The 24202-nt window shown below is 42.2% G+C and overlaps 1 protein-coding gene across 1 annotated transcript in view; it reads right to left on the bottom strand.

Annotated features, from left to right (window-relative positions):
- The window catches only part of NMNAT2 (nicotinamide nucleotide adenylyltransferase 2), a 143547-nt gene extending 120954 nt beyond the window's left edge, over nucleotides 1–22593 (bottom strand). The window contains exon 1 of the mRNA XM_008701113.2: nucleotides 22483–22593. Within this exon, the coding sequence (XP_008699335.1) occupies nucleotides 22483–22567 (85 nt within the window). The 5' untranslated portion in view covers nucleotides 22568–22593. The remainder of the gene's footprint in view (nucleotides 1–22482) is intronic.
- Between the last annotated feature and the right edge of the window lie 1609 nt (nucleotides 22594–24202).

Below are 24202 nucleotides of genomic sequence, written 5' to 3'. Positions count from 1 at the left end.
AAACACGCCCATGGTACCAGCCAGCACTGAGAGGGAGACGTGCAGATCTCAATGACCAAGATGAATATGCTTTAGTGTTTCTGGTGAGAAAATGTCACATGGCAAGGTCGTCTTCCCACCCCGATGCTGTCAGCACTCCTTCAGTCCTCAGTTTCCTTAGTAGGAGGTGGCTGAGCCTGAGAAGATATCCCATCCTGCTTTCGTTGGCGTATCATTAATGCCAAGTATGGAAGAGCTATCACTGCACATTATGACTTCCCGACTGGTACATCTTAATTGCCTTACAAATACTTGTTAGCTGCTTGATTCTAATGGTAGTTCCACAAATTATATTTAAAACCAAAATTGAAGACTCTTGACTGCTGTCTAAAAGGTAGTGATTTGAGCGAGCACTGAGAATTTTTAAAAAGATAAAATAATTCAGGTGAGGGTTGCCTGGCCAGATCAACCCAAGTGCCTTTGGCAGGGAGAAAGGCAAAGGACAGCACATTAGTTTAAAACAAAAGAAATAAAGGCCTGCATTTCCAGGCCAGGATTGACTCCTGAACTAATGATGTGAAGGAAAAGTTAAGCCATGCATGCTGCATAAATTTGGAATTTTGAAGGTCAGCTTGGGTTGAAGCAGACCATTTTTCCTTTTTTCTTTTTATGAAGTCAATTTTTTGAAAAGACCGTGACAGTGCCGATAGCTCCCATGACCTAGAATCATTTGAGTGATGTGCAAGCGAGTTTTAATTTCAAAACTTTTGCCTAAAAATTGATAAAAACCTGACCAAGAAACCTTGAAGGAGGGATAGGGACAGCTAATATTTTGTAGCAGAGAGCGGCACTGAGCTCCTCTCCCACAAAGGCAGTGCCAAAGCCCTTAGAGAAACACCCGCCCCACATCGGTTATGTTCTGTTCCTGCTCCTGTTGCATTTTCTCTTCTCTCCTCAAACCCCAGAGCTTGCTCCCCCATACGCACTCTCACCTGATGACCTTTCTCCCTATTTCACTGAGAAAGTAGGAACTCTCAGAAGAGAATCTCTGCACACTTCCACCACAACATCTATCTACCTTCCTGCATGCGACTCCATATTCCCCGCTTTCTTTTCTCCTGTGAGTGAATTTTCAGCGCCCATCGGCAAGGGCAACTCCACCATTTCGCCTTGACCCAACTCTCTCACCTAATCGAGAATGTTTTTCCAAGATTTCTCTCCTCTCTTTCTTGTGTTTTTGGTTTTTCCATATCCACTGGATGATTCTCGTCAGTGTACAAACGTGATGTTATTTCTCCCACTCAAAAATAATAAAAAACAAAGACGTTCTTTTGACTCATGTCTCCCTCCAGCCATACCCTCTTTCTCTGGTCCCCTCCAGGGTAACACTCCTCAAAAGAATATCTAAATTTGCTCTCTCCAGTTACTCTCCTCTCTCTTTGTTATGGTCACTCCATCCAGCTTCTGCCTCCACCAACCCAGCAAATCTGCTCTTCTCAAAGTCTTCAATGGCCTTTGCTTTGAGACACCAACAGTCAGTTCTCAAAGGTCATCTTTGTTGACCTCTCATCAACGTTTGACGTGGTTCATCTTGCCCACCTCCCTTGAAGCACTAGCTTCACTTGGTTTCCAGGACCTCACAGTGTCCTGATTCCCCTCTGCCTCTGTAGAGAGCAACATGGAGTCACTCATGTCAGGCAGTGACTCATGTCAAACAATGACATAAGCAGCCGAGGGCATTGTAGCTAAGACCAGATATCACCAGAACCAGCACAGGCTGAGGGCACCAAGGACTGATACCAGCAGAACCAGAGGAGACCTGCAAAGCCCAAGGCTGGTTAAACTCCTTTAAAAGGGGAGGACTTTTGCAGCAAACGGTAGACTCTCTGGACGTTGACCCTTTCACATCTGACCACATCAAAAACGCAACTGCCGCCGAATGCTCTGCCCAATTGATCTCTGAACATAACCAAGATTCTTTACTGCTTGAACAAAATAAGCTGCACATGTCAGGAGCTGACCTGGACCATGGCCTTATCTCAACTGTGTACTCACAGACTGATGTCACATTTGGTTCATTAACTTCCTACCCTTTATTGTATCTTGTTGGTTGTGTGACTGTATTGTGCTTTGCTTTGTGTGACGTGAATGAAGCCAAGTTAAATGTGTAGTGAGATGTCATTGAGTTTGGAATCCTGAACCTGCTTCAACCTTGTTTTGTGATTGAATAAAACTGACGTTGTGGAAAGACACAACTCGTGTGCTTGCCTTCATAGCATGCTTGCATCAGCTTCACTGGCTGTCTTTCAAAGTCAGTGTAGCTGCCTCTTCCCCATGCACTCCCCCCACCATGTCCCCAGTCCCTAAACACTGCAGTGCCATAGTACTCAGTCCTTGACCTTCGCCCTGGGGACACTCACTCACTCAGTATTCTCAGCCAGTCTCGTGGCTTTAAATACCAACTATGTGCTGATGTCTTTCGAGTTATTTATTTACTTGTATTTTGGGCTCCTGCTGGTATATGCTTGCTCACCATCTTCATTTGAATATCTAATCATCTTCTCAGAAGTAGCATGCCCAAAGCTGAGCCCCTGATATTCCCTCCCAAACCTGCTCTTCCCACAGTCACACCACATCAATAAATGGCAAGTCCATTCTTCCAGTGACTCACGCCAAACACCTTGGCTCATCCTTGATTCCTTTTTCCTTCTCACCAAAACAGATCCATTAATAAATCCTATTGGAACTTCCTAAAAAATACATCTAGAATCTTAGCACATCTTGCCACCTTTACCTCCTTGGTCCAAACTACCATCATTTCTTTTCTAGATTATGTGGAGTAACTAAATAACTGGTTTGCCTGTTTCTATTTTCATCCCTGATGGTTTAGTCTCATCATTTGCAAAGTCAGAATAATTCAGTGGAAGTCAGATAATGTTACACTTCTCTTCCAGACCTTCAAATGGCTCCCCTCTCCCTTGGAGTAAAATCCAAAGTCCTGAGAATGTCCTTTATGGCCCTATACAATCTGGCCAACCATTACCTTTCTAACCTTATCTACTACTCTGTCTCTCCCCACTCCAGACACACCAGTTTTCTTACTTTTCTCTTGGGCATTTGAGAGAAGCACTCACCTTAGGACCTTTGCACTTGGCTGTTCACTCCGCCTGGAATGCTCTGTCCCCAGCATCCTTGTGGCTGAATCCCTAACCTCCTTCAAGTCTTTGCTCAAACATCACCGTCTAGTGAGATCTCCACTGACCACCCTTTAAGATTGCAACCCCCATCCCTGGTACTCCCTATTTCTCTATTGTGCTCCTTTTTTTTCTCTGTTGCACTCTGTGGCACTTATGAACCTAACACGCTAAATAATTATTTATTTTATTATCTTTCTGCCTCCTCTAGACTGTAAATACCATGAAAGCAGGGATTTTTATCTGTTTTGTTCTCTGATGTACCCCCAGCAACTGGACCAATGTTTACACCTAGTAAGCACTTAAGTAAGTATTGGTAGTTGAGGCAAAATCATAAAGAGCATCTCTAGAAATTGTATGATCCTTAGCTGCTCCAGAAATTAATTAATCTCAAGAGTGAGATAAATTCATTCTCAGACTAAATATACTTTTGCTATATGAAGATTACACATTTTCAATCATAATAAACATTAACAGTAATAACTCATATTTATATAGGGCTTTCTAGTTTACAGAATTCTTTCTCACATATAGTTGGATTTCATCCTCAGGACAACTCTGAAATTGAACAAAGCAGGGAGTGTCAATCTCACTTTACAGATGAAGAGGAGAAGCCCAAGAGTAGTTAAGTATCAGCTTAAGGGTCATCCAGCCAATGGATGCAAAACTGAGATGAACCCAAGTGCCCTAAGCCCAGGATTAGGAGTATTGCTTCTATAGCAGTCAGTCTTGAAAGAGACAATTTGTCCTTCGCCAGAGTGCTCAAATGAGTACTGACAAGACTTGGGACCTTCACTATCCTAATCTGGCTCTTGATTTATTCCACAAATAGTGAGTCCTTCCTATGTTCCAGCACTGTTCTAAACACTGGGCATACAGTACAGGCCAATACAGACCAGGACAAGGTTATGTTCTCATGGAGTTTCTATTCTTAGAGAAGAGGTGTCAATAAGCAAATAAACAACTAAACAACCCCTAACATAGGTCAGGGGGTGGTAGCTCTATGAAGGGGAAAGGGATTGAGGCTGATGGGGAGCAGAGCAGATGAGCTAATGTTAGAGATACCCAGCAGTAACTCATTAACATTTTATCCACAAATCCTTTCTCTGGCAGTGGGCTAGACTGTGCTTCAAATTGTTGGGTGGAGATCCTACAAAATTATACATTGAATTACGAAGATGTGCAAGATTCCCAATCTAGGTGCCAGGTAATTGGGGTGATGTGAAAGCTAACCAGAGCCTGGTTGGCAGTTTCAGAAGATAGCACTAGGACAAACAGCCCCAAGTTGTAAGAACACAGATTTTGCTCATGACAGAAAAGCTTTCTAATAATTAAAGTGGTCATCAATGAAAAAGACTGGAAATGAGCTTTCTGTCATGAAGAGTATCCAATAAGTGACTGAATGACCTCTGAAGTCTCTTCCAACTGCAAATCTGATTATGTCCCATTCTACAGAGACTCTCTCTACCCTAAGTCACCATTAGTTCCAGAGGGTGATGGGGCGAAGACAGGCGCAAAAATCTGGCCCCAGATCCTGGTTCTCTTGCCAGCCCTCCCAGAGGATGAGCAATCACCGGACTGTTGGCTCTAGATCTTTCCAGCAGCAGCAAAAGCTAACTGTTGTGCAGGGAGACCAGGGGCCCAGATCTTCACCCTGTAGGATCTACCAAGGGCTCTCACCTAAACGAGGTGCTCTGCCCAGCAGGGACAGGCAGGATGCCTTCGGCACTCACTCTATTCTCACTGACAGGTAAGCCCTTAGTGATTACAAAAAGGAGAAGGGCAAATCGTGCTGGACAGGAGGCTGCCTCCCTGGTGACTTCTGGATGCTCACTGGCAATGTCCACACTTCTGCAGGCCTCTCTTGAAATCTCAGCCCGCTCACAACATCCACTGATGTCAGTCACGCACCCTCCTTTGCCTATCTGTCATTTCCCAAATCCCCCACTAATATCGGCAAGCAGACTTCCGGGTGGACTGTGTGTTGGCCCAGGCAAGACATCAGGGGAAAGATACCGAAACAATTGCTAGTATTACCCACATTTATCCATCACTTACTGAGGGCCAGATAGTTTGTTAAAAACTCTATATGTGACAGGATGGACTATAATCTTTATACATGGCTGGGACATGCTTGGAGCTGGGCAGAACCTGACGAGTGGCTTTTGTTTACCGAGTGGGGTAGGCAGACTGGCCAAGGGATTGAGAGAGGTAGGAAAGATGATGGAGGAGCAGCTGAGCCAAGGAAGCTAAGTGCCGGATGGGTGGGGAGGAGACAAGGGCATTTTGTGGGAAGGACATGGGGAGATGGAGGGTGGCAGCTGCCGGCAGAAGGGAGATGAATCTGCTACCATAAGGGGAAGAACCAGACTTCCTCCCCCTAGAACTGAATGTGACACTTTAGAAATTGTTGGTGATTTACACTGTAACCCCTTCTATCTCTTTGTAAAATATGGAATAAAATCTTCATCACTCAGTCCTTAGGGACCAGATCTGTGATTTTGCAAGGGGTGAAATAATGCACTGGGGCCCAAAAGAAGTCAAAGAAGGTGGTATTACAATATATTCACTTGATTTCATTTAATGTTCACAATAGCCCAATAAGGTAGGTGTCATTATACTCATTTTACAGTGTGTGAGGGGAGGGAGGTTCCTGAATAATGATCTGTGGACACTCATGCCAACTACAATGTAAAAGGAGAGAATTTCATATTTGTATCTGTCCACTGTGACCCTGTGCCTTTAAATGAGCAGAAAGGTGAGTATGGCTATTTCACTCTGTTCACATCATCACCCAGGGCACTTCTTGATTTGCTCCCAAACTTCTGTTTCCCTCCAGTGTCTCCTGGTTCTGGGATGAGCCTTTCTTTTTGCTCTTTTCTCTGTCCTCGGGACTCGTCCACGGGTCTCCTTGGTACGCTGCAGAATCCGCGCTTGGCTGCCTCGGTCAGGATCCCCAGATCAGCCCTGGCCTCTCTGCACAGGAACCCTGGCACTGGCCCACTTGGTAGATGCAAGTGTCAGATGAGGCCTAGCCCATTTCTGCAGTGTCACAGCCCCTAAAACAGTGCTCAGCATCCCTTCTCACTCAGGAAATGAGCAAGGCAGCATCTTGCAGTAAAAAACAGTAACCAGAGTCAGAGCATCTGGCTCTAGGTTTCTGCCCACTGTGTATTTGCTGTGTGGCTTGGCGTAAGTTACCTAACCTCTCTAATCATTAGCTGAATGGGAGTGATAATAGGATTATTGTAAAGGGGTGCTTGGGTGGCTCAGTTAGTTAAATGAGTCAGACTCTTGATTTTAACTCAGGTCATGATCTCAGGTTCAGGAGATTGAGCCATGGGTGGGGTTCCCGGCTCAGAACAAGTCTGCTTGAGATTCTCTCTCTCCCTCTGCTCCTCCCTCCCACCCCTACCCCTGCTTGCGGACGGACTGCACTCTCTCTCTCTAATAAATATAATAAAGTCTTTAAAAAAATGGGATTGTTGTAAGGATTAAATGAGATAAGAAGAGCTACTTTGTGCCTGGCACAAAGTAAGTGCTCAATAAACCAATAAATGTTAGCCCATGTTAGTTTATGGTGATTACTTATTGGAGAGGATGAAGAGGGTTGGTCACAACATGGACCAACCAGAAAAATTCCCTGGTGTTAGGGATGTCATGCTACTGTTGCTCCCTGCTTCCCCAAGCCAGGGAGAGTATCTGTAAGTGGTTTCATTTCCCACAAAGGCCTTTGGTCATGAACCCTCTGGGGATTGTTCAAGCCTAAGGGGAAAGAAGGAGAAAGGAAGCTGAGAGATTACCTCATTGACAAATTGGGTTTTCTTTTCTCTTCCTCATCCTTTTAATTTCCAAAGTTCGGACTTTACACCAAAGCCACTGGTAGACAATAAAACAATTCCTCATCAGCCATTCATCTCTTATTCCTTTTCCTCTTCCTGGCCTTTCCAAGAGCAATATGTTTCTACATTTCTTTAAACAAAAATTTTTTTGATCACAATAGGCTGAAATAAACTATTTGCATCTAAAAGAAATGCATATGTGTAAATGACTGTGGGTTGTACTGAGTGGGGGATGGGAGCAAGTGAAGGGGCGCACTGCCAGAAAAACATTAGAGTACCCTGATGGCCATGATGAAAGGCCCCACTCCGGAAACTGTCCTTACCAGCTCCCTGTCATTCCTTCCCTGTCCATGCTCAGAGCTCCATACAACCACAAGTGAAACCAGGAAGAACCAATCTTAACAAAATGAGTGCAGGCCGGAAGAGCAAATTCCATATGGAGAAGTCATTCAAGCCTCTTCTATGAATATTCAAAGCTGCTTGACTTACCAGGCAAACTGGGATTTTGGGCTTCAACATTCCTCAAGGGATTCAGCAGGGAGTTCTTTATTCACTACATTTAAATGCAAATGATAACAAAACTGCATGACAATACACTTTGAAAAGTTGATTTAAAACAGCTAGGGAAGGATTGAGGCAATAAGAAGGATTTTATTTTAATTTTCTACAGAGGTTAAAGGCAGGCCAAACAGAAGCCCAGAATTCAAATGCTATCCCAGGAGCAAAATTGTCACCGAACAGAATTTGGTCAATTATTTTCTTTCTCTTAAGAAGAAGTGGAAGACAAAATTCTGCCTGCTTTTTTTTTTCCATCAACGATATCTATAACTACCAAGCAGGACTCCAGACCAGTATGAGCTTACCTCACCAAACTGGTAACAATATAAGCAAAAGCCCAGAAACTTGATGCTTGGCCTGTACCATATTGAGGGTGAATGTATATGCTTTCTGGAAACAGTTCCCAGACCTCTCTTCTGCTTTATGAGAAGCCCTGGTTTTTCAGAGCCCCTAGGAGTGGGGCCCACTGATGTAGGAACATCTTCTAACACAGACATTCATGGCTTTGAATGACAAGGGATAAAGAGCTGGAAGTTGTATGTCATGGAAGAAAGGCCCATTGTGTTCAGTGGGAGTTCAACTCTGGAGGGGAGCCTTCCAAGACCCACATGATGTGAGAAAGATGGGAAAGGCCATAAATCCTTTGCTTAAAGGCAATGCCAATGATAAAGTGTCACTTGCCATTGACTGGGGTGGAGGCATTATTATGTCTGCTCAAAGATGGAAATTAGACATTGTCCCCCTACTTGCCCATTTGCAACTCAAACTGTCACGCAAATAAACATGAACCGGCGAGGAGAAAGATCCAGTCTGTTGATGAAGTCATATAGACAGAGAAGCAATTATGTACTAGGTGAACGGATCTCACCTTGAAACAATAGGATGTCTGGGATTTGCTTCAAAAGAACATAGGTGGGGAAGTGAGTTGAGGTATCAATGAATCAAGACTGGCAAAGAATTGATAATTATTGAAGCTGGATGACAGGTACTTTTGGGTATCATTGTTTACTTCTGCATGTTTGGAAATTTCCATAAGAAAAATGACCTTTTTGTTATTTGTTTTTAAATTCCACCTACCCAATTTAAATGTGACACTGCCCACCTCTATTGGGACAAAGTCACCATCACTGGGAACAAGAGCATTTCCGCCACTCTTACAGGAGCCCTGGGAATAGGGCAGTGCCAATGGCATAACCATGAAGGGAAGAACTAGACAAGATAGGAAGAAAGTTCAGAGTTCAGTCCCCAAACCAGGACTTTTAAACATGGATGAGAGTTTATCTGGAACTCTCAACAGAACCCATTAAAAAAATAACATACCCTGCAATGAGATATCAAGAAACTCAATAATTCAAGAATTCAGAGACTCTTGGTCTCAGCCCTGTCTGGGAGCCTGCAGTTTCTTCTTCTCAAGGCAGCACATTACTCCTAGGGTATGCTTGACATTTCACAGCTAAGCATGTGTATTGACCTGCAAAGTTCCAGTAGATACCACATCTTGACAATATACCAGTCAGGTTTTTTGTTTGTTTGTTTTTAACCAGACAGATGTTTAAATAAATTGGACTAGTTTAGCAGCTCAGTCCACCAAACTGATTGATTATTCAGAACATCAGGACATTTTAGCATGCAGGTAGCAATAGCTTGCCTTATCTGACTTAATGAGAAAGAGATAGACAAGAGTGCCATAAATAAAGGGAATGTCCAGGACACTAAGTCCCATAATAGATAAGACAGCACACATCAGGCCACGTTAGAATGCATCATGAACTGGACATAACATTTAAAGAGGAATACAGACAATGAAGTTATAATCAGAAGATAAGCCATGGTCGTATGTAGACTAGAAGCAGTAATGGATGCCCAGTGGAAGGAACTAGAGCTTTTTAAGCCCAAAGAGAAGCCTGGCAAGGAGGACAGAATACAGCCTTTCCAATGTCTTACAAGTAGTGGAAGACAGATTAGACCTCTTCCATGGATCCCAGGGAAAAAAAACTAGGAAAAGAACTACCAACATAGGAAAGTCTCAGGAAGGCCAATGTCCTAACAGAAGGAACAATCTTGAAAAAAAAATAAAACTGTGCCAAGCACTATCTGGCTGCTTTGGACAATAGTGCATTCCCTGGCCTGGGAAGATCTCAAACAGAGTTTGGATAAACACTTGTGAAGGTGCTTTAAAGGGGATTTCAGTACTGAGTATCTGCGTGATTTTTGAAATGTCCTTCAAATGGAGATTCTGTGATTTCTGAAGGTGAAAACTTAACAATTGACAAACCAAGTTTTCTGTTCACTTTGTTTGAAGTAAACAATACACAAATCTTCCTTTGCCAGGTGCCTTCTGCCTAAAACCTGTTTCAAACTGTGAATAAATAAAAATAAAACTTAACTATTCTGCCATCCTCCGACCTACTCACCTCACTGAGAAGGCATTGCTAGATGTACCACGCATCTGCCTAAAGCATCTAGGGGACAGTTTCAGGATTCGCCTTCATCCTTGACCCCACATTTTTTACTCCTGCCAAGTTACGTACTTAATAGCTCCCAAAAATGACCTGCAGGTTCCCACTGTGGAGATCTGGGAAGGCTATCCTCTGGGATAGGATTCCACTAGGACACATGAGCCTTCTCATCTTGGGACTACAACCATCTCAATTTTAAAGTCCCTGAGTGTTTGTTATTTGTCCTGTTTTCTGACTCTGTTTTCCCATATTTGCTGGTTCCCAAGTTCTTGTCTGATTTCTGATCACCTATTTTTTACCTCTAAGAATTCTAAATATTCCTAACGGTTCAATCTTTCAGTTATTTGGTAAATATTTATAGTACCTTCCATGTGCTTAGAGCACTGTGCTAGGCACCTTAGCAAATACAAAATGCCGTGTGACCCCGACAAGGACCTACATCTAAATTTGATAGAGAATATGAAACATGCACAGAAATAGCTACACCCCACAGAACAGTGTGCTAAGTGCTATAAGAGAGGTACAAAGCAAGTGCTATCAGAGTTCACAGGGAGGTGAGATGCTGCAGAAAAACGAGATGTGACTACAAGAGCAGCCTGCAAACGCCTGATGCATTGATGTGCTAATCTTTTAAAATCCTCAACTATAAAGTACATAAAATATTAGATTTAAAGAAGGCGGTACTGTGAATCGGGAAAAGGATGTTCTGGGAAAATACATCTAATGTATTTTCAGCAAATAAATGTCCGACAGTAGCCAGAGGGGCTAATCAATGTCCAACGTAAACCAAACACCAGAAAATCATCCCCATTGTGAACACAATCATTTACTCAGTCAGCTAGAAAAATTACAATTATGAAATTGAAACTACATTTACTCCTTAAACAAGTCTCTTTTTGGAGATATAGTTTAGACTGAAAATTGTTCATTATAGAGTTCCTTTGGGTAATGCACTTCGACTGCACTTTATATTTTTGGAAACCTTTAGTTTTACTCCCCATTCCAACCCCCAGAGGTAGGTTCTATCGGGGATAGGCAAACTTCTTCTGTAAACAGCCAGATAGTAAACAGTTTTGGCTTTGCAGTTCACAAGGTTTCTACTGCAACTGCTCAAGTCCGCTGCTCTGGTGTGAGAAAGTAGTCATAGACAATACACACGTGGATGAGTGTGGCTGGATGCCAATAAAATTTTATTTATAAATACTAAAATTTGAATTTCATAAAATGTTCCCGTGTCACAGAGTATTATTCTTCTTTCACATGTTTTCAACCACTTAAAAATATAAAAGCCATTCTCAGCTTGCAAGCCACATTTGGCCAGCAGGCTATAGTTTGCTGACCCCTGGGTTATCTCAATCACTGTATTTACAGAGGAGAAAACAAAGGCTAAAGGAGACTAAGTATATTCCCAAATCAATAGCAATTCAGTTTATTAATGTCCACATAGAGAGAAACAACGAAGCAAGAGGAAAAACTGAGATATTTACCCACCTCTTTTTCAACATTATTCACAGCATGGGCAAATCATATGTTATCTATAAATTTTGATTCCCAGGGCATAACAAGTAAATAATTTTTAAACTGTGCTTAGGCAGATTGGTTCCTGGTAAATGAAGCAATTACAGCTTAAATTTGTATGTATCCTATTTCATTGTCTTTCTTAATTTATAATGGGTAACAGTCTCTAAGTTGACAACAACAAAAGACATTTGCCTAAAGATCTTGTAGTTCATGTGATGAACCACACACTGCTAAATATTTATGAGAACATAAATGTTTCAAAAGAAATATGAATAGTTATTGATGTAGCTTAATCTCAGTGCTGCATGGAATGAGTATTCGACCTCACTGTGGGTACCAAGATGAAGGGTTGGGAAATGTTGAAGAATAAAGCATTGGGAAACCCAGCCCCCCACTGAAATGTCACTTACTTGAGGATTTAAAATGATATAATACTAAATTTCAAAGTCATGCAACCCATAGTTTTACAGCAAGAGCAGAAATGTTCAAGACCTCCTGAGAGAATATGAGCTAAAAACAAGTATCAAGGAAAAAGAACTCTATGGTCCTTACTCTTCTGACAATTAAGCCTATGGAAAAGAGAGCAAGCACATGATCCAAATGCTACTAAATTATGGAAGACCAAACGAGAGTGAATTGACTTCACCAAGCCTGAGAGTCTTTGAACAATGAGAGGCCATCCCCCTGACGTACAGAAGACATACATTTAGAGCGTAGGTGAGAACAACTTCCAATCAGGGAAGAGGTTCGGTGGGTAGGTGGGTGGGTTGCACAGTAGTATTATTTATCACTTATTTATTCCTTTAGTAGGTATGGCTTGTGCATTAGACAATGGTTCCATTTTGGAAAATAATAAGTAAATAAAATCATCTTGCAAAAACGAAAAGCCCTCCTTATTTCAAAGAGTGATACAGAAATAACATCAAAATATTTAGAAAAAATCAGTGCCAGGGACGTTGACATTTGGGAGGAAGGCCCCATACGTGAAATGTATTCCCTTGCCCATCACCCTTCAGGGGCTCACTAAAAGTGTTGGGTAAAGTCTGAACTCTTTGGAACTGCCCCCCTCCCCTCTCCACGCAACCCTGTTTTCTGGTTGTCTCATCTCCTGCCCTTCCTTGTCTCCACCCACACTCAGTTATCTAGCAAGCTCTTTGTAGATTCCTCAATGTGCCATGTTTTTAAGAGCCTTTTCATATACCCTGCTTTCAGCCCAGAATGCCATTCTCCATCCTGTGCACTGGGCAGCCCCTACTTTCAAGCTCATTCTCACTAATACCTGCTCTGATGGCCTTCCCACCATGTCTTCTTCCTCTTTGCTCCCACTCTAACTCGTTCCCGCCTCTTTTATAACACTGATGACTTGAACTGCTATCTTTAGCTTGTTTATCACCTATATGGAAGATGATCTCCCGTAGGGCATGGGAAAGATTGCCTTTAATTTTCATATCCCTGAGGCCTACCATGGTGCCTGAGGCACATCGTAACTCATTAAGCTGCTGTTGAATGAATCAACTGCCCCGAGTCCTCTCCTGACTCTCTACCCTTCCTGCCACAAAAAGAATATAGTCTTGAGGTGAGGATGGTAGGTAATTCTAACATTTCATTCATTCACTCATTCGACAGACATTTATTGAGCATCTATTATGTGCCAGGCACTCTTCTGGGACTCTGAGATACATTAGTAAACAGAGTAAATGAAGATCCCTGTCCTTGAAGAGCTCATATGCTAGGTGGGGACATTAAATAACAAACATGACAAATAAGGAAATAACATGCTTGTCTAAAAGGTAATAAGCGGTAAGGGGAAAAGATATAAAAAGATATAAAAATAATATGGGGGACTGGGAGTGTGTGAGCTGCAATTTAAATTATGTGATCAAGGGAATAGGATCTGCCGAGTAGACAATGAAAAAGTTACATTTGTGCAAAAACTTTGAGGAGGGTGAATTAGACACGGGAATATGTGGGGGAAGGGCATTCTAGGCAGAGAGAACATCCAGCACAGACTCTAAGGTTGAAGCAAGGAGGTCAGTAAGGTTGGCTAAAAAAGAGGTGGAAAGAGCTGTGTTGCTGTAGGGGGTGAGCGGAAAAAGTTGCAAATCATGAAGACCTTGTAGGTCGTTTTAATGACATTGACTTTGAATGAGATAGAGAGCCATCGGAGAATTTTGAGCAAAGGAGCAACATGATCTGACTTAGATCTGGCTTACATTTAGAAAGGATTGCTTTGGCTATTTTTGTTGAGGACTGAATACTGGGGCCAAGGGTAGAAGCAGGGAGATCAGTTAAGAAGCGATTGAAATAATGAAGGTGAAAGATACCAGTAGCTTATACCAGGATTGTAGATGTGGAAAAGTGGTTGGTCCTACTTGTATTTTGAAGAGAGAGAGATCCAAAATCATTTGCTGACATAGATGGGGTGTGCAAAGAGAGAAGGATCAAGAAAGTTCAAGGTTTATGACGTAAGCAACTGGAACAAGAGCAAAACCATATGCTTAAGTCTTATCTAGGGGCTATACTTCACTCACCCTCTTCTTACTGTTTGGTAAATATTAAATGAGGTCAACATATAGCAGCATGGCTATCCACGTGGAGGTAACATGATGCAGAAGAAAGTAGGAAAAAGAGTGCTATTGAAGCTGCCACCACTTCCATGGGTTAGCCTCTAAGTCTTGCTCTTTTCTACCTCTTCCTCCTACCCCTTTATCCCTGGAATTACAACAATTTTCCTGAATGGCTCACTTGTCCAGAACTGAAGAGAATTGTGCGATAAATTTCACAGAAAACAGTTTAATGGTAGAAGAGTTTACAGAAGCCCAAAGAAGGTAGCTCCACTATTAAAATGATAATGTGGAAGATGATAATGTTGGTAGTGGTTATAATATTTGCCTTTGCTGCAGAGTTCATAGATCATGGAGATACTGTCCAGTACAAGAGGTGGAGGGAAGATGCCAATGTCAGGGGGATGGCCTTGGTCAAACCATGTAATATTTTTTTGGGTTAAAATACTTCTGAGGCTATCTGCCAAACTGTATCCAAAAAAAAGCAAATTTGTTCCTTGCAGTGGAATGCTTATAATGGGAAAACCTCTGGCAATGGAAAACTTCCTTCCTTGTAAACTAATGCTGCATTTACATATGTTGAGATATGGAACATATCCATAAATAAAGTTATGTAATTATCAAATAAATTCCTATATCCCTGTTCTTAGTCTGTGACATCGCATCTTTAGGAATTATTTTAAATGCCTTGTTTAACCAAAATTCTGTGTGTTTAATATTGTTTTTTAAAAAGGTGATATTGAAGAAAAAATTTTAAATTTAAAATATTTAATGCATTTCTTTGTGTCCTTAGGATCTTCTTGAGCAATTCAGGATGATTTGAAAACTTAAAAAATGACAAGAGGGGTGCCTGGGTGGTTTAGTCAGTTAAGTGTCTGTCTTAGGCTCAGGTCATGATCTCAGGGTCCTGGGATGGGCTCCTTGCTCAGTGGGGAGTCTGCTTCTCCCTCTCCCTCTACCCCTCCCCCCCATTTGTGCTTTCCCCCTCTCTCTAATAAATTTTTTAAAAATGAACAAGAATTTTACTAGAAAGTGCATATTTTACGGTGTCATTAAATATTTTTTTAAAGATTTTATTTATCTATTTGACAGAGAGAGAGAGAGAGCACAAGCAGGGGAGTGGTAGGCAGAGGGACAGGGAGAAGCAGCCTCCCTGCAGAGCAGGGGAAGCCCCAGTGTCATTAAATATTGATTAAACAATCACTACATTCAGAACACTATCTGTGGTGATATTATAAAATTTACACTTGAATCTTTTCTAAAGAAACACTTTTTATTTTTAAGATTTTATTTTTAAGTAATCTCTACACCCAATATAGGGCTTGAATTTACAATCCTAAAATTAAGAGTCATAGGGTCCACTGGCCGAGCCCACCAGGCGCCCTTTAAAGAAACACTTTTAAAAGCAGGTATGGGGCTCCTGGGTGGCTCAGTCGGTTAAGCCTCGCTTTGGCTCAGGTCATGATCTGGGGATCCTGGGATCAAGCTCCAGGGTCATGGTTCCCTGCTCAGTGGGGAGTCTGCTTCTCCCTCTGCCTCCCCCCACCCCATCCTGCTTGTGCTCTTTTTCCTCTCAAATAAATAAATAAATAAATCTTTAACAAAAAAAAGGTGGGTTTCCATTCTCTTTCCCAGTCATCCATACACTGCTTTCACAACTATTGCCTATCAATAGAAAAATAACAGAAAATACAGATAATCCATCCAGTTTTTCATTTTCCTCTCATGTCTGAGGATATCTCTGAAACAGAAGGGTCCAAACTTGAGGGTTAGCAGGTTTTGTTTTTTTTAATTTGCCTCCACACTTCTAGGTTGTTCATTTGCCTTGGTCTAACATTGGAAATGTGTATACAAATGTTTCTGTTAAGAGTCATAATTTTTTTTATTTTTTAAAAGATTTTTATTTATTAGAGAGAGAGAGAGAGAGAGAGAAGGGTCAGAGGAAGAAGCAGGCTCCCCCACCAAGCAGGGAGCCTGATGCGGGACTTGATCCAGGGACTCCGGGATCATGACCTGAGCTGAAGGCAGAGGCTTAACCAACTGAGCCACCCAGGTGCCTGAGATTCACAATATTTTAAAGGATGTTCCTACTAAGTAATAATTCAAACTTTTTCCTAAAAGGCATAGGAGCCCTCTAATTCTGATAGTTCTAAGCATATTTTCTAATAAAAGGCTTAGACATGTAGAACAAAATCAAGTAAAACAAAAAGAGAAGAGAAACTGAAAATGAATATTTCTTCATTTCAAATTTGTTAGAACATCAGCCCTCTTGGTTTTATCTTATTCCTTGGTTTAGGATGAATTCTAGATGGGATATTCCCCTCGCATAGCTAGTTTGTTCCGTGTGAGGCTTCGTTAATTCAGCAGGAGAAAGTAAAGCAAACACCTGTTCGTGTGAACAAAAATGTCCAAATTTTCTTTTTCAGGCATTATTCTCATCTCATGAGCAGACACAGCTCCTGCCAGTGAAACTACCAAGCTTGATCCATGAGTTTCCATTAGTGGACTTTTAACTTATCAATGAGTTAGAATGCCCAAATCCACCTGAAACTATATTACAGCCATCATCACTATGACGAGCAAGTTCTAGGATGGTCTTTTGGACTGTATCAACTATTCCCAATTTCACAACCTTAACATTTTTTAAAAAGCCAATTTTAGGACCTTGATTTTTTCCAAGTTCATACTTTAAAAAAAGGCAGCACACCCTTTTTTAAAATCTTTTTAGTTCCATAATGTTAATAAATTTCAATATCGTTCTCATATGAGGAATTTGAATAATCCAACTAGAACCTACTGGGAGCTTTTATTAGAAGATTCAGATTTCCCAGCTACAAAGACACTTTGAATTTAAGTATTTCCTTTTTTTGCATCAGTGCTTGGTTAGAACACATATTTCCGAAATTTTATTTTTTTTTATTTTTTATTTTTTTATTTTTATTTTTTTTAAAGATTTTATTTATTTATTTGACAGAGATAGAGACAGCCAGTGAGAGAGGGAACACAAGCAGGGGGAGTGGGAGAGGAAGAAGCAGGCTCATAGCGGAGGAGCCTGATGTGGGGCTCAATCCTGGAACGCCGGGATCACGCCCTGAGCCGAAGGCAGGCGCTTAACTGCTGTGCCACCCAGGCGCCCCTATTTCCGAAATTTTAGAGTAAGTATGAACCTTCACTTTCCCCACCAACCCAAACCTGCTTTTCTTTCAGAGTTTCTTCATTCATCTACCTTGGACAGAAACTTGAGAGTTACCCTGGTCTACTTTGCCATTACCCACCCATCAAGTCACCAAATAAGCATCCCTTGTACCTCTCAAATATTTTCAGATACACTTACTCTCCATCCCAGATACTACCGGTCTGGGTGAGGTGACCATCTTTCCCTTCCTTGAGCTCCGTATTGCTGAAATAGGTGCATAGATGGTCACTACATTTTTATTCTTGCCCTTCACCAATCTATATTCAAAACTCAATTAATCCATAACTTCAGAGATATAATTATGACTTTCCTTTACTTTAAAAATCATGCAATGTTTTGTCATTGTCATTGGGATAAAATTTAAATTCTTTTCCAAGCCTTCATAATCGATAAGACTTCCATCTACCTTTCCAGTGTTATCTCTCACTCCCCTTCTCCTTGAACCGTCCTTTGTTCTAATATATCATGGCTCTCTGTCTCACCACCCCAGCCTTTGTGCATGGTGTGATTCCTCTACCTGGAACAAGATTCTAGACTCATTTATTTTTTATTTACTCAACAACTATGATGGAGCCAAGACTTGCTACTTATAACTATTATTTATATTATACTATTATGGGAAGCCTACTCCATGCTAGGTACTAGGAAATAAATCAATAATGAAACCAGGCATGGTTTCTGTTCTAATAGAGCTTAAGGCCTAGCATGGAAAACAGTCATTAAGCACATAATAAGATGAGAGTTATGGCATGGAAAGTATGCAGTGATGTGGGATCAAATGTCAGGGTAACTATACTTAATTTAGAAGTCAGTGGAGGCTCCCCGAGGAAGTACCATTGAAGCTAAAATCTGAAGGATAAGTAGGTGTTAGTTGTGGTAACAGAAGAGTGGGGAGGAAGGAGGAGGTAGGGGAGTGGTGGAAAAAAACGTTCCAGCAACACAATTATATGGAAAATATATGAGTAGTAAGAAAAGAAATAGCTTTCCCTTGTTATAGTATAAGATGTTGGGAATATATACCTTTGTTGAATATATTTTGTTGGTGGCCTGTGTTACCAAGGACAAAAATTCACAAAGTTCTCAACACCCTTTGTTAATAACTAAGTTCAGGCGACTCCTCCTTTCAAAGGTGTTGTTGCAATTAAAGGAATAAAGAGACATCCTGGATGAGAGAGAGTCTAGATATCAGAAAACTAGTTTTATCTTGACTTTTGCATATGACCTTGACCAAGTGATTTACACCTGTACCTCTACTTTGTCATTTGCAAAAAGGAGATGATAATATTATTCAGTTTAACTTGCAGGGTAGGATCAAATTAAGATAATGGTGCCAAAAGTATAAAGTACCACTTTGTGTTTAATGCTCTTTTTTTTTTGCAGGCATTTCAAGCATGTTAAACGGTTTCTTGATTTCTGATAGTTCTCTATATCACTAGCAACTCAAATTCATTTTTCTTATGATTTCTAGTTGTAGCAATAGGGGCTGCGTTTCCAATTCCACAATAAATAAAAAGCCCTCTTCATTACCCTTGAAGGGGGACAGAATCGGATCATGTCTCTTTTCAAAAGACCCACTTGTTCAAAGTAAAAATATTTTGAAGTAGAAAACGTGGAAAATCCAGTTATTTTGCAATCATCAAAAAAACAGAATACATTTCTGCAGTGATCAAGTCCTTCAATTCCTTTATTTTTCAAAACTTTTCTGATCAGTCCTTTTTTACTTTACTATTTAACCTTACTATCTTATTTCCCAAGGGTGAATTTATTGACAAACACAGCAATATAAATGCAAAGAAAGTTATACTGAAATATAATCTCTACATACTCAATAACTAAGATTTTATGTGTTAAAAAAAACTTCTAGTGTCATTTTAGTCTCTTATGCAATAGGGCAGAACCACGAAATAAAACATTGTTAGTTTATGAGTTTATTTTGCCAAAAACTTACTCATCCCTGAAAACATTTTACCTATAGTTAAGTATATAAGTATCAAATATCTCCATTACAAACATCAAATTTTTCTATGTGTTTCTATAGCCACAATTAGGAATAATATCAACTTCCCTCTTCCTCAAAGTAAAAGGAAAAGCTCATTCTAAAATATTTTACAAATATCGAGAACTGTACAAGTACTATTTTTCAGAGATGAAGAGTGAGTTATTAGTTTTGAATGGCACATCTCTTTTTGTTTATAGTCTTTCTCTTTTTTCTTTGGTAAGCAATTGGATTTCAAAATATAAGAACTTTGTTAAAGATGTCTAATTTCAAAGTCCTGTTCAGGTCTTTAAAAAAAATTCAATTACAAATTTCAGGCACCTCAAAGAAAGTTTGATAACTTTATTGAATTAATTATTTCTGTACTGTTGTGGAGAAGATTTTAAAGCCATTTAAAAGGAGAAAATAGTTCATGGATAACTGATTTCGTTAGAGATGGAAAAAAGCTCTTAAAATGCATATTTAGGAATCTCATTTAGTTGATGATCAATTTAATTCTAATCTGTTAGTATATGTTTGAAGGAAATAGAGTTCATGGAATTATGCAGTCAGATCAGTGAGCACCTGTTCCTACATTTGGTACAGGGCAAAGGCCTCTGCAAGAGGAATCAAGAATGTGGAATCAGGAGGAATCTGCCACCCACTCTCCATGTCACCTAAGCCTCTTAAGAAAGTCACTTCACCTCTGAACATCAGTTTCTTATTTGTAAAATGGAGATAATGATGCCTTTCTGGTAAGCTTGTTATTAGGAATAAGTGAGATGAAAAGGCTTTGTAAACCAGAAACTACAGAAGTAAATCACAAAATTTATCAGGAGCTCAAAGATTCCCATAAGAGATTCTACAAAGAATAGTTAATATGTATTTTGTGTTCTTGTTCTTGTTTCTTTTCATATGTATATGTGCTAAATCTTTCATTAGATTATAAACTCCTTAAAGCTACAGTGAGCATACCATATCCTCTTTCCATGTTGCCCTTTGGATTACACACAACTAATGGACGCTCATAAGGCTTTGTTGACAGATATTCTCTCTTATTCCTTAGTCCCAATACCAAGCACATAGTCACTACTGTCAGAAAGTCTACTTTCATCTGCTCTATGTCTAAACTTGCTTGCTATAATCCATGCCTATTTCCACAGATTCTGTCCTCTAAACTCGTGGAGAATTGGCAGGTCAGCATTGACTTAACAAAAGCCTTTATCACTGTTAGCAAACTCTTTTCAGCTGCAACACAGAATACTCAGTTTTTGATTTAAATCTACCCCTCTTCCAATCCAAAACAAGTGGAATTGACTACTTCAGCCACAGGAAAAAAGGAGTACCTGCTGGCTCATTAAAGATTTCTAGAGCCAAGGAGTTCCAGAGGAAAGCCCCATCCCACCTGGGCAACGGAGAGGAATAAAGTACAGCGACATAAAATGGCTAGAGGAAATAAGCAGAAGAAGAAAAGCAGGACTCGGGTAAAGGCATCAGTGAAAGTAGATGTTCCGAGGGCACTGATATTTCATTACATGAATGATGAAATGCTCTGGTCTTCTCTTATGCTTGAACAAAAGTCTTTATTTAATAGGTAGGCTAGCATTAGCTCCTAATAAGACACTTTTAAAAGCTAAAGGAATGGTGAGGAAGGGATGACTACCTCTCAATCTCCCTCCTTGGATCCTATCAATGTGCCTACCTGAATCTGCCCTCAGCTCAAAGTAGTTCTATATTCTTTTCATGAGGTTTTTAATAAGCGGGCCCAGTTCAACGCACCTTTTAGGTTGAAGAGAAGAGTATTTTTAGTCAAAGCCACCTTGCCAAGTCTTTACCGACATGATGTGGCTTTCATTAAACAGCCCTAGGAGGGCTCACGCAATCCTCTGGCTCGGGGTAAACACGTGTGTCCAAAGCCAGCTCCCGCGCGCCCTGCTCTTCAGCACCGCCGCCTCTGGATAGCGCCTTGCTGGCAGGCTGGAGCAGGGCCTCCCACCCGTCTCTCATCCATCTCCAGCCCACTCTCTCTCCTCTTCTCGTTTCCTTCAGTGCCAGAGAAGAGCACTCCCAACTTCTAACCTCTACTCTATGCCTGCTTCTGAAGTGACCTCCGCATCCCTCGCTCGGCGTCTAAACGCGCACGCCCCCGCGTCGTTGGGTCCTACCGGAGCAGCAGAGAAGCCGCGTCCGCCGGTGGCCCACTATCTCCGACAGGCATCGATCACATTTCCCTTGCCCCTGCTGAATCTCAAACCAGCAGCCGGGAGCCACCGCTCGCTCCCTTTCTCTCCACGCCCCAAAGCCTCCAAGAAACAAACGCGCAATGATGTCCCCCCCCACCCCAACTCGCGCGCGCGCACACACACACACACACACACACTCACACTCAATACACACATTCGCACGCCGCAAGCCTTCCGGGTGCCATCGCCGCCCTGGGCAGAGCCTCAGCCAACTTGGGCCCGGATCCATCAACACCGGCTTGAAAAGGGCTGCCCGCAGCGGCCGCCCCGCCCCCTCCCCTCCTTGGGCAGCGGGTCCCGGCAGCCAAGCCCAGGCTGGCCAGCCCCCCGCCCCCTTCACTCAGCCATCCACCTCGCGCCGGCAATATACGGTCCACAACCCTCAAACATTCGCCCCTGGGCCGCCCTGAACCATTAGCCAAACCCTAAATTAATCTCCTCGAAGCCCCAGCCCTGCTAATGGTGTGTGGTGTGTGTGAGTGTGTTTGTGTCTCTAAGGCTTATACATCATTTAACTCTTTCGAGCTTTCCGCCCATCCTAAACAAACAGCACGTTATCTCCAACCCCCTCTTCCCTTCTCCGCGACCCAACCTCTAACCCCACCCCGATCCTCACCAGCCAAGTGGCCAAACTACCACACCATCGCACCCCAGTTCTGGAACCGCGACCTCCCACCCGGCCCAAACCCACAGTCACCTCCGGCCCCTCCCCTCCCCCACCCTTTGGCCCCCAGTGAGCCGGGTCTGGCCGGAGCAAGTGACGCCGAGGAAGCGCAGTCTACGTCCCTTCCCAGGAGCCCGGAATAGAGGGGATGACCTCCCACCAGGGAGATCAGCCGGCGCATCCCTCCAGAGGGGCACACGCCTTACTGTTCAGGCGCCCTGGAAAATACAGGTGCCGGGGAAGGAGAGAGGCGGAAGCAGCCTCCGGGGGTGGGCGGGAGGACTCACCGAACATCTGAATGTGCCCTTTGGTGATGGGATTGAAGCTGCCGCAGGCAAGCAAGATTACGTGGGTCTTGGTGGTCTCGGTCATCGTGCGGGTGGGACCCTCGCGCTGGTCCAGGGGTCGCCTCTTTTTTTGTGTCTCGATATGTCTGCAGAGGGAGAAAGGAAGGCGAGGCTCCGGCGGTGGATGCTGTGGACTCCAAGGAGCCGCTCCAGACGCAAACCGCGTCACTCCCCGCCTCCCCTTAACGCTTGCGGCTCCGGCAAGATCCGAGGCTGCTTTTGTACGGCTCTGCTCCGTCCTTCTCTTTTCTTTTTAGCCTTTTTCACGTCTCCTGTCCTGGTCTCCCACTCCTCCCTTTCGGCGCCCCCACATACCTCACTCCATCACTCTCTTCCTTAGTGTTTATGTACAAGGCAAGACATGGAACCCAAGCCCAGAACCATGATACTCACAGCGTGGTGTGAGCTCTTTCTCTTACCTTCTTCTGACTTTTCCTCCCACACGCTAACATTTTTCTGTCCACATCTACTTTCTCTAACATTTTCAACTCCAAAAGTGTTTGATCTTAAGAATTGTGTGTGTGTGTGGGGTTTCTTCCTCAAAATTTTAAGTGAGAAATGACAATGGTTCATGTCAGGAATACTAATTTCTGTCTTTCTTTTCCCCCTTATCTAATGATTTTGAATGGTTGAACCGAGTCCAGATCTTCACCTAGTGGTTGCCAAGAAATAGGGGGAATATGAATCCCTCCTCTGGAATAATGGACCTTTTCCTGGGTTGAAGCAATGCCGAGAAGATGTACGGGGCAGAGTTACTAAAGCTGTATTAGAAAACTACTGTGATTCTACATAAGCTATCAAAGTTGAAACAAAGATTTACCCACTCAACAAGTGTTTCTTGAATGCTATGTGTGAGGCCTGTTATAAACCCTGCTGATAAAGCAAAGTCCTCCTCTTCTTCAAGTTGACGTTCTATTGGAGGGAGATAGGTGATAAGCAGAAGAGGAAAATATTAGATGGAGATTGTGCAGTGCAGTCAGTGAATGCCACTCACTCTCTGGCAGAACAAAAGGTGAATGGGGAGGGGAGCCAGTTTAAATCCAGAAATCCGGAAAGGCCTCTCCAGGGAGACGAAATTCAAACTGCAACCTAAATGACAAGGAACTGCTAGTACACATATTTTGGGACAGGGAAAGGTTTATTGTGCTCCTAGATGTGAAAGAAGGCCAATGTGACTAGAGCGCATGAATAAGGGGAAAACACTAGAAGACGAGATTGGGCTGTCCTTCAGGACAACATGGAGTAGTCCTTGGAGGCTATGATAGGGTTGGGAGGTTTTTCTAAGTGGAATAACTTAGAGAGGAATAACAAAAGGAAACCATTGAAGCTTTAAGCAAGGGGAGTGATGAGTAATTTATATTTTTATGAGATCACTCGGGTTGGTAGGCTAAAAGTGGGAGGGCAAGGCATTTAGGAAATTCTTATTTTATCTTATTTTATTTATTTGAAAGAGAGAACAAGCAGAGGGGAGAGACATAGAGAGAAGCAGAATCCCTGTGCTGAGCTGGATACGGGGCTCGAGCCCAAGGATCTGGGATCATGAGCTCAGCTAAAGGCAGACACTTAACCGACTGAGCCACCCAGGTACCCCAAACATTTAGGAAATCCTGCTGGTAGCTAAGCTAAGCGGATTGTCCTTGGACTAGGATTTATAAAGGTG

The sequence above is a fragment of the Ursus maritimus genome, unplaced genomic scaffold (assembly GCF_017311325.1).
Source record: "Ursus maritimus isolate PB19 unplaced genomic scaffold, ASM1731132v1 scaffold_2, whole genome shotgun sequence".
Classification (NCBI taxonomy): Eukaryota; Metazoa; Chordata; class Mammalia; order Carnivora; family Ursidae; genus Ursus; species Ursus maritimus.
The sequence above is the reverse complement of the archived record's forward strand: the minus strand, read 5'-3'. Positions and strand labels throughout refer to the sequence as shown.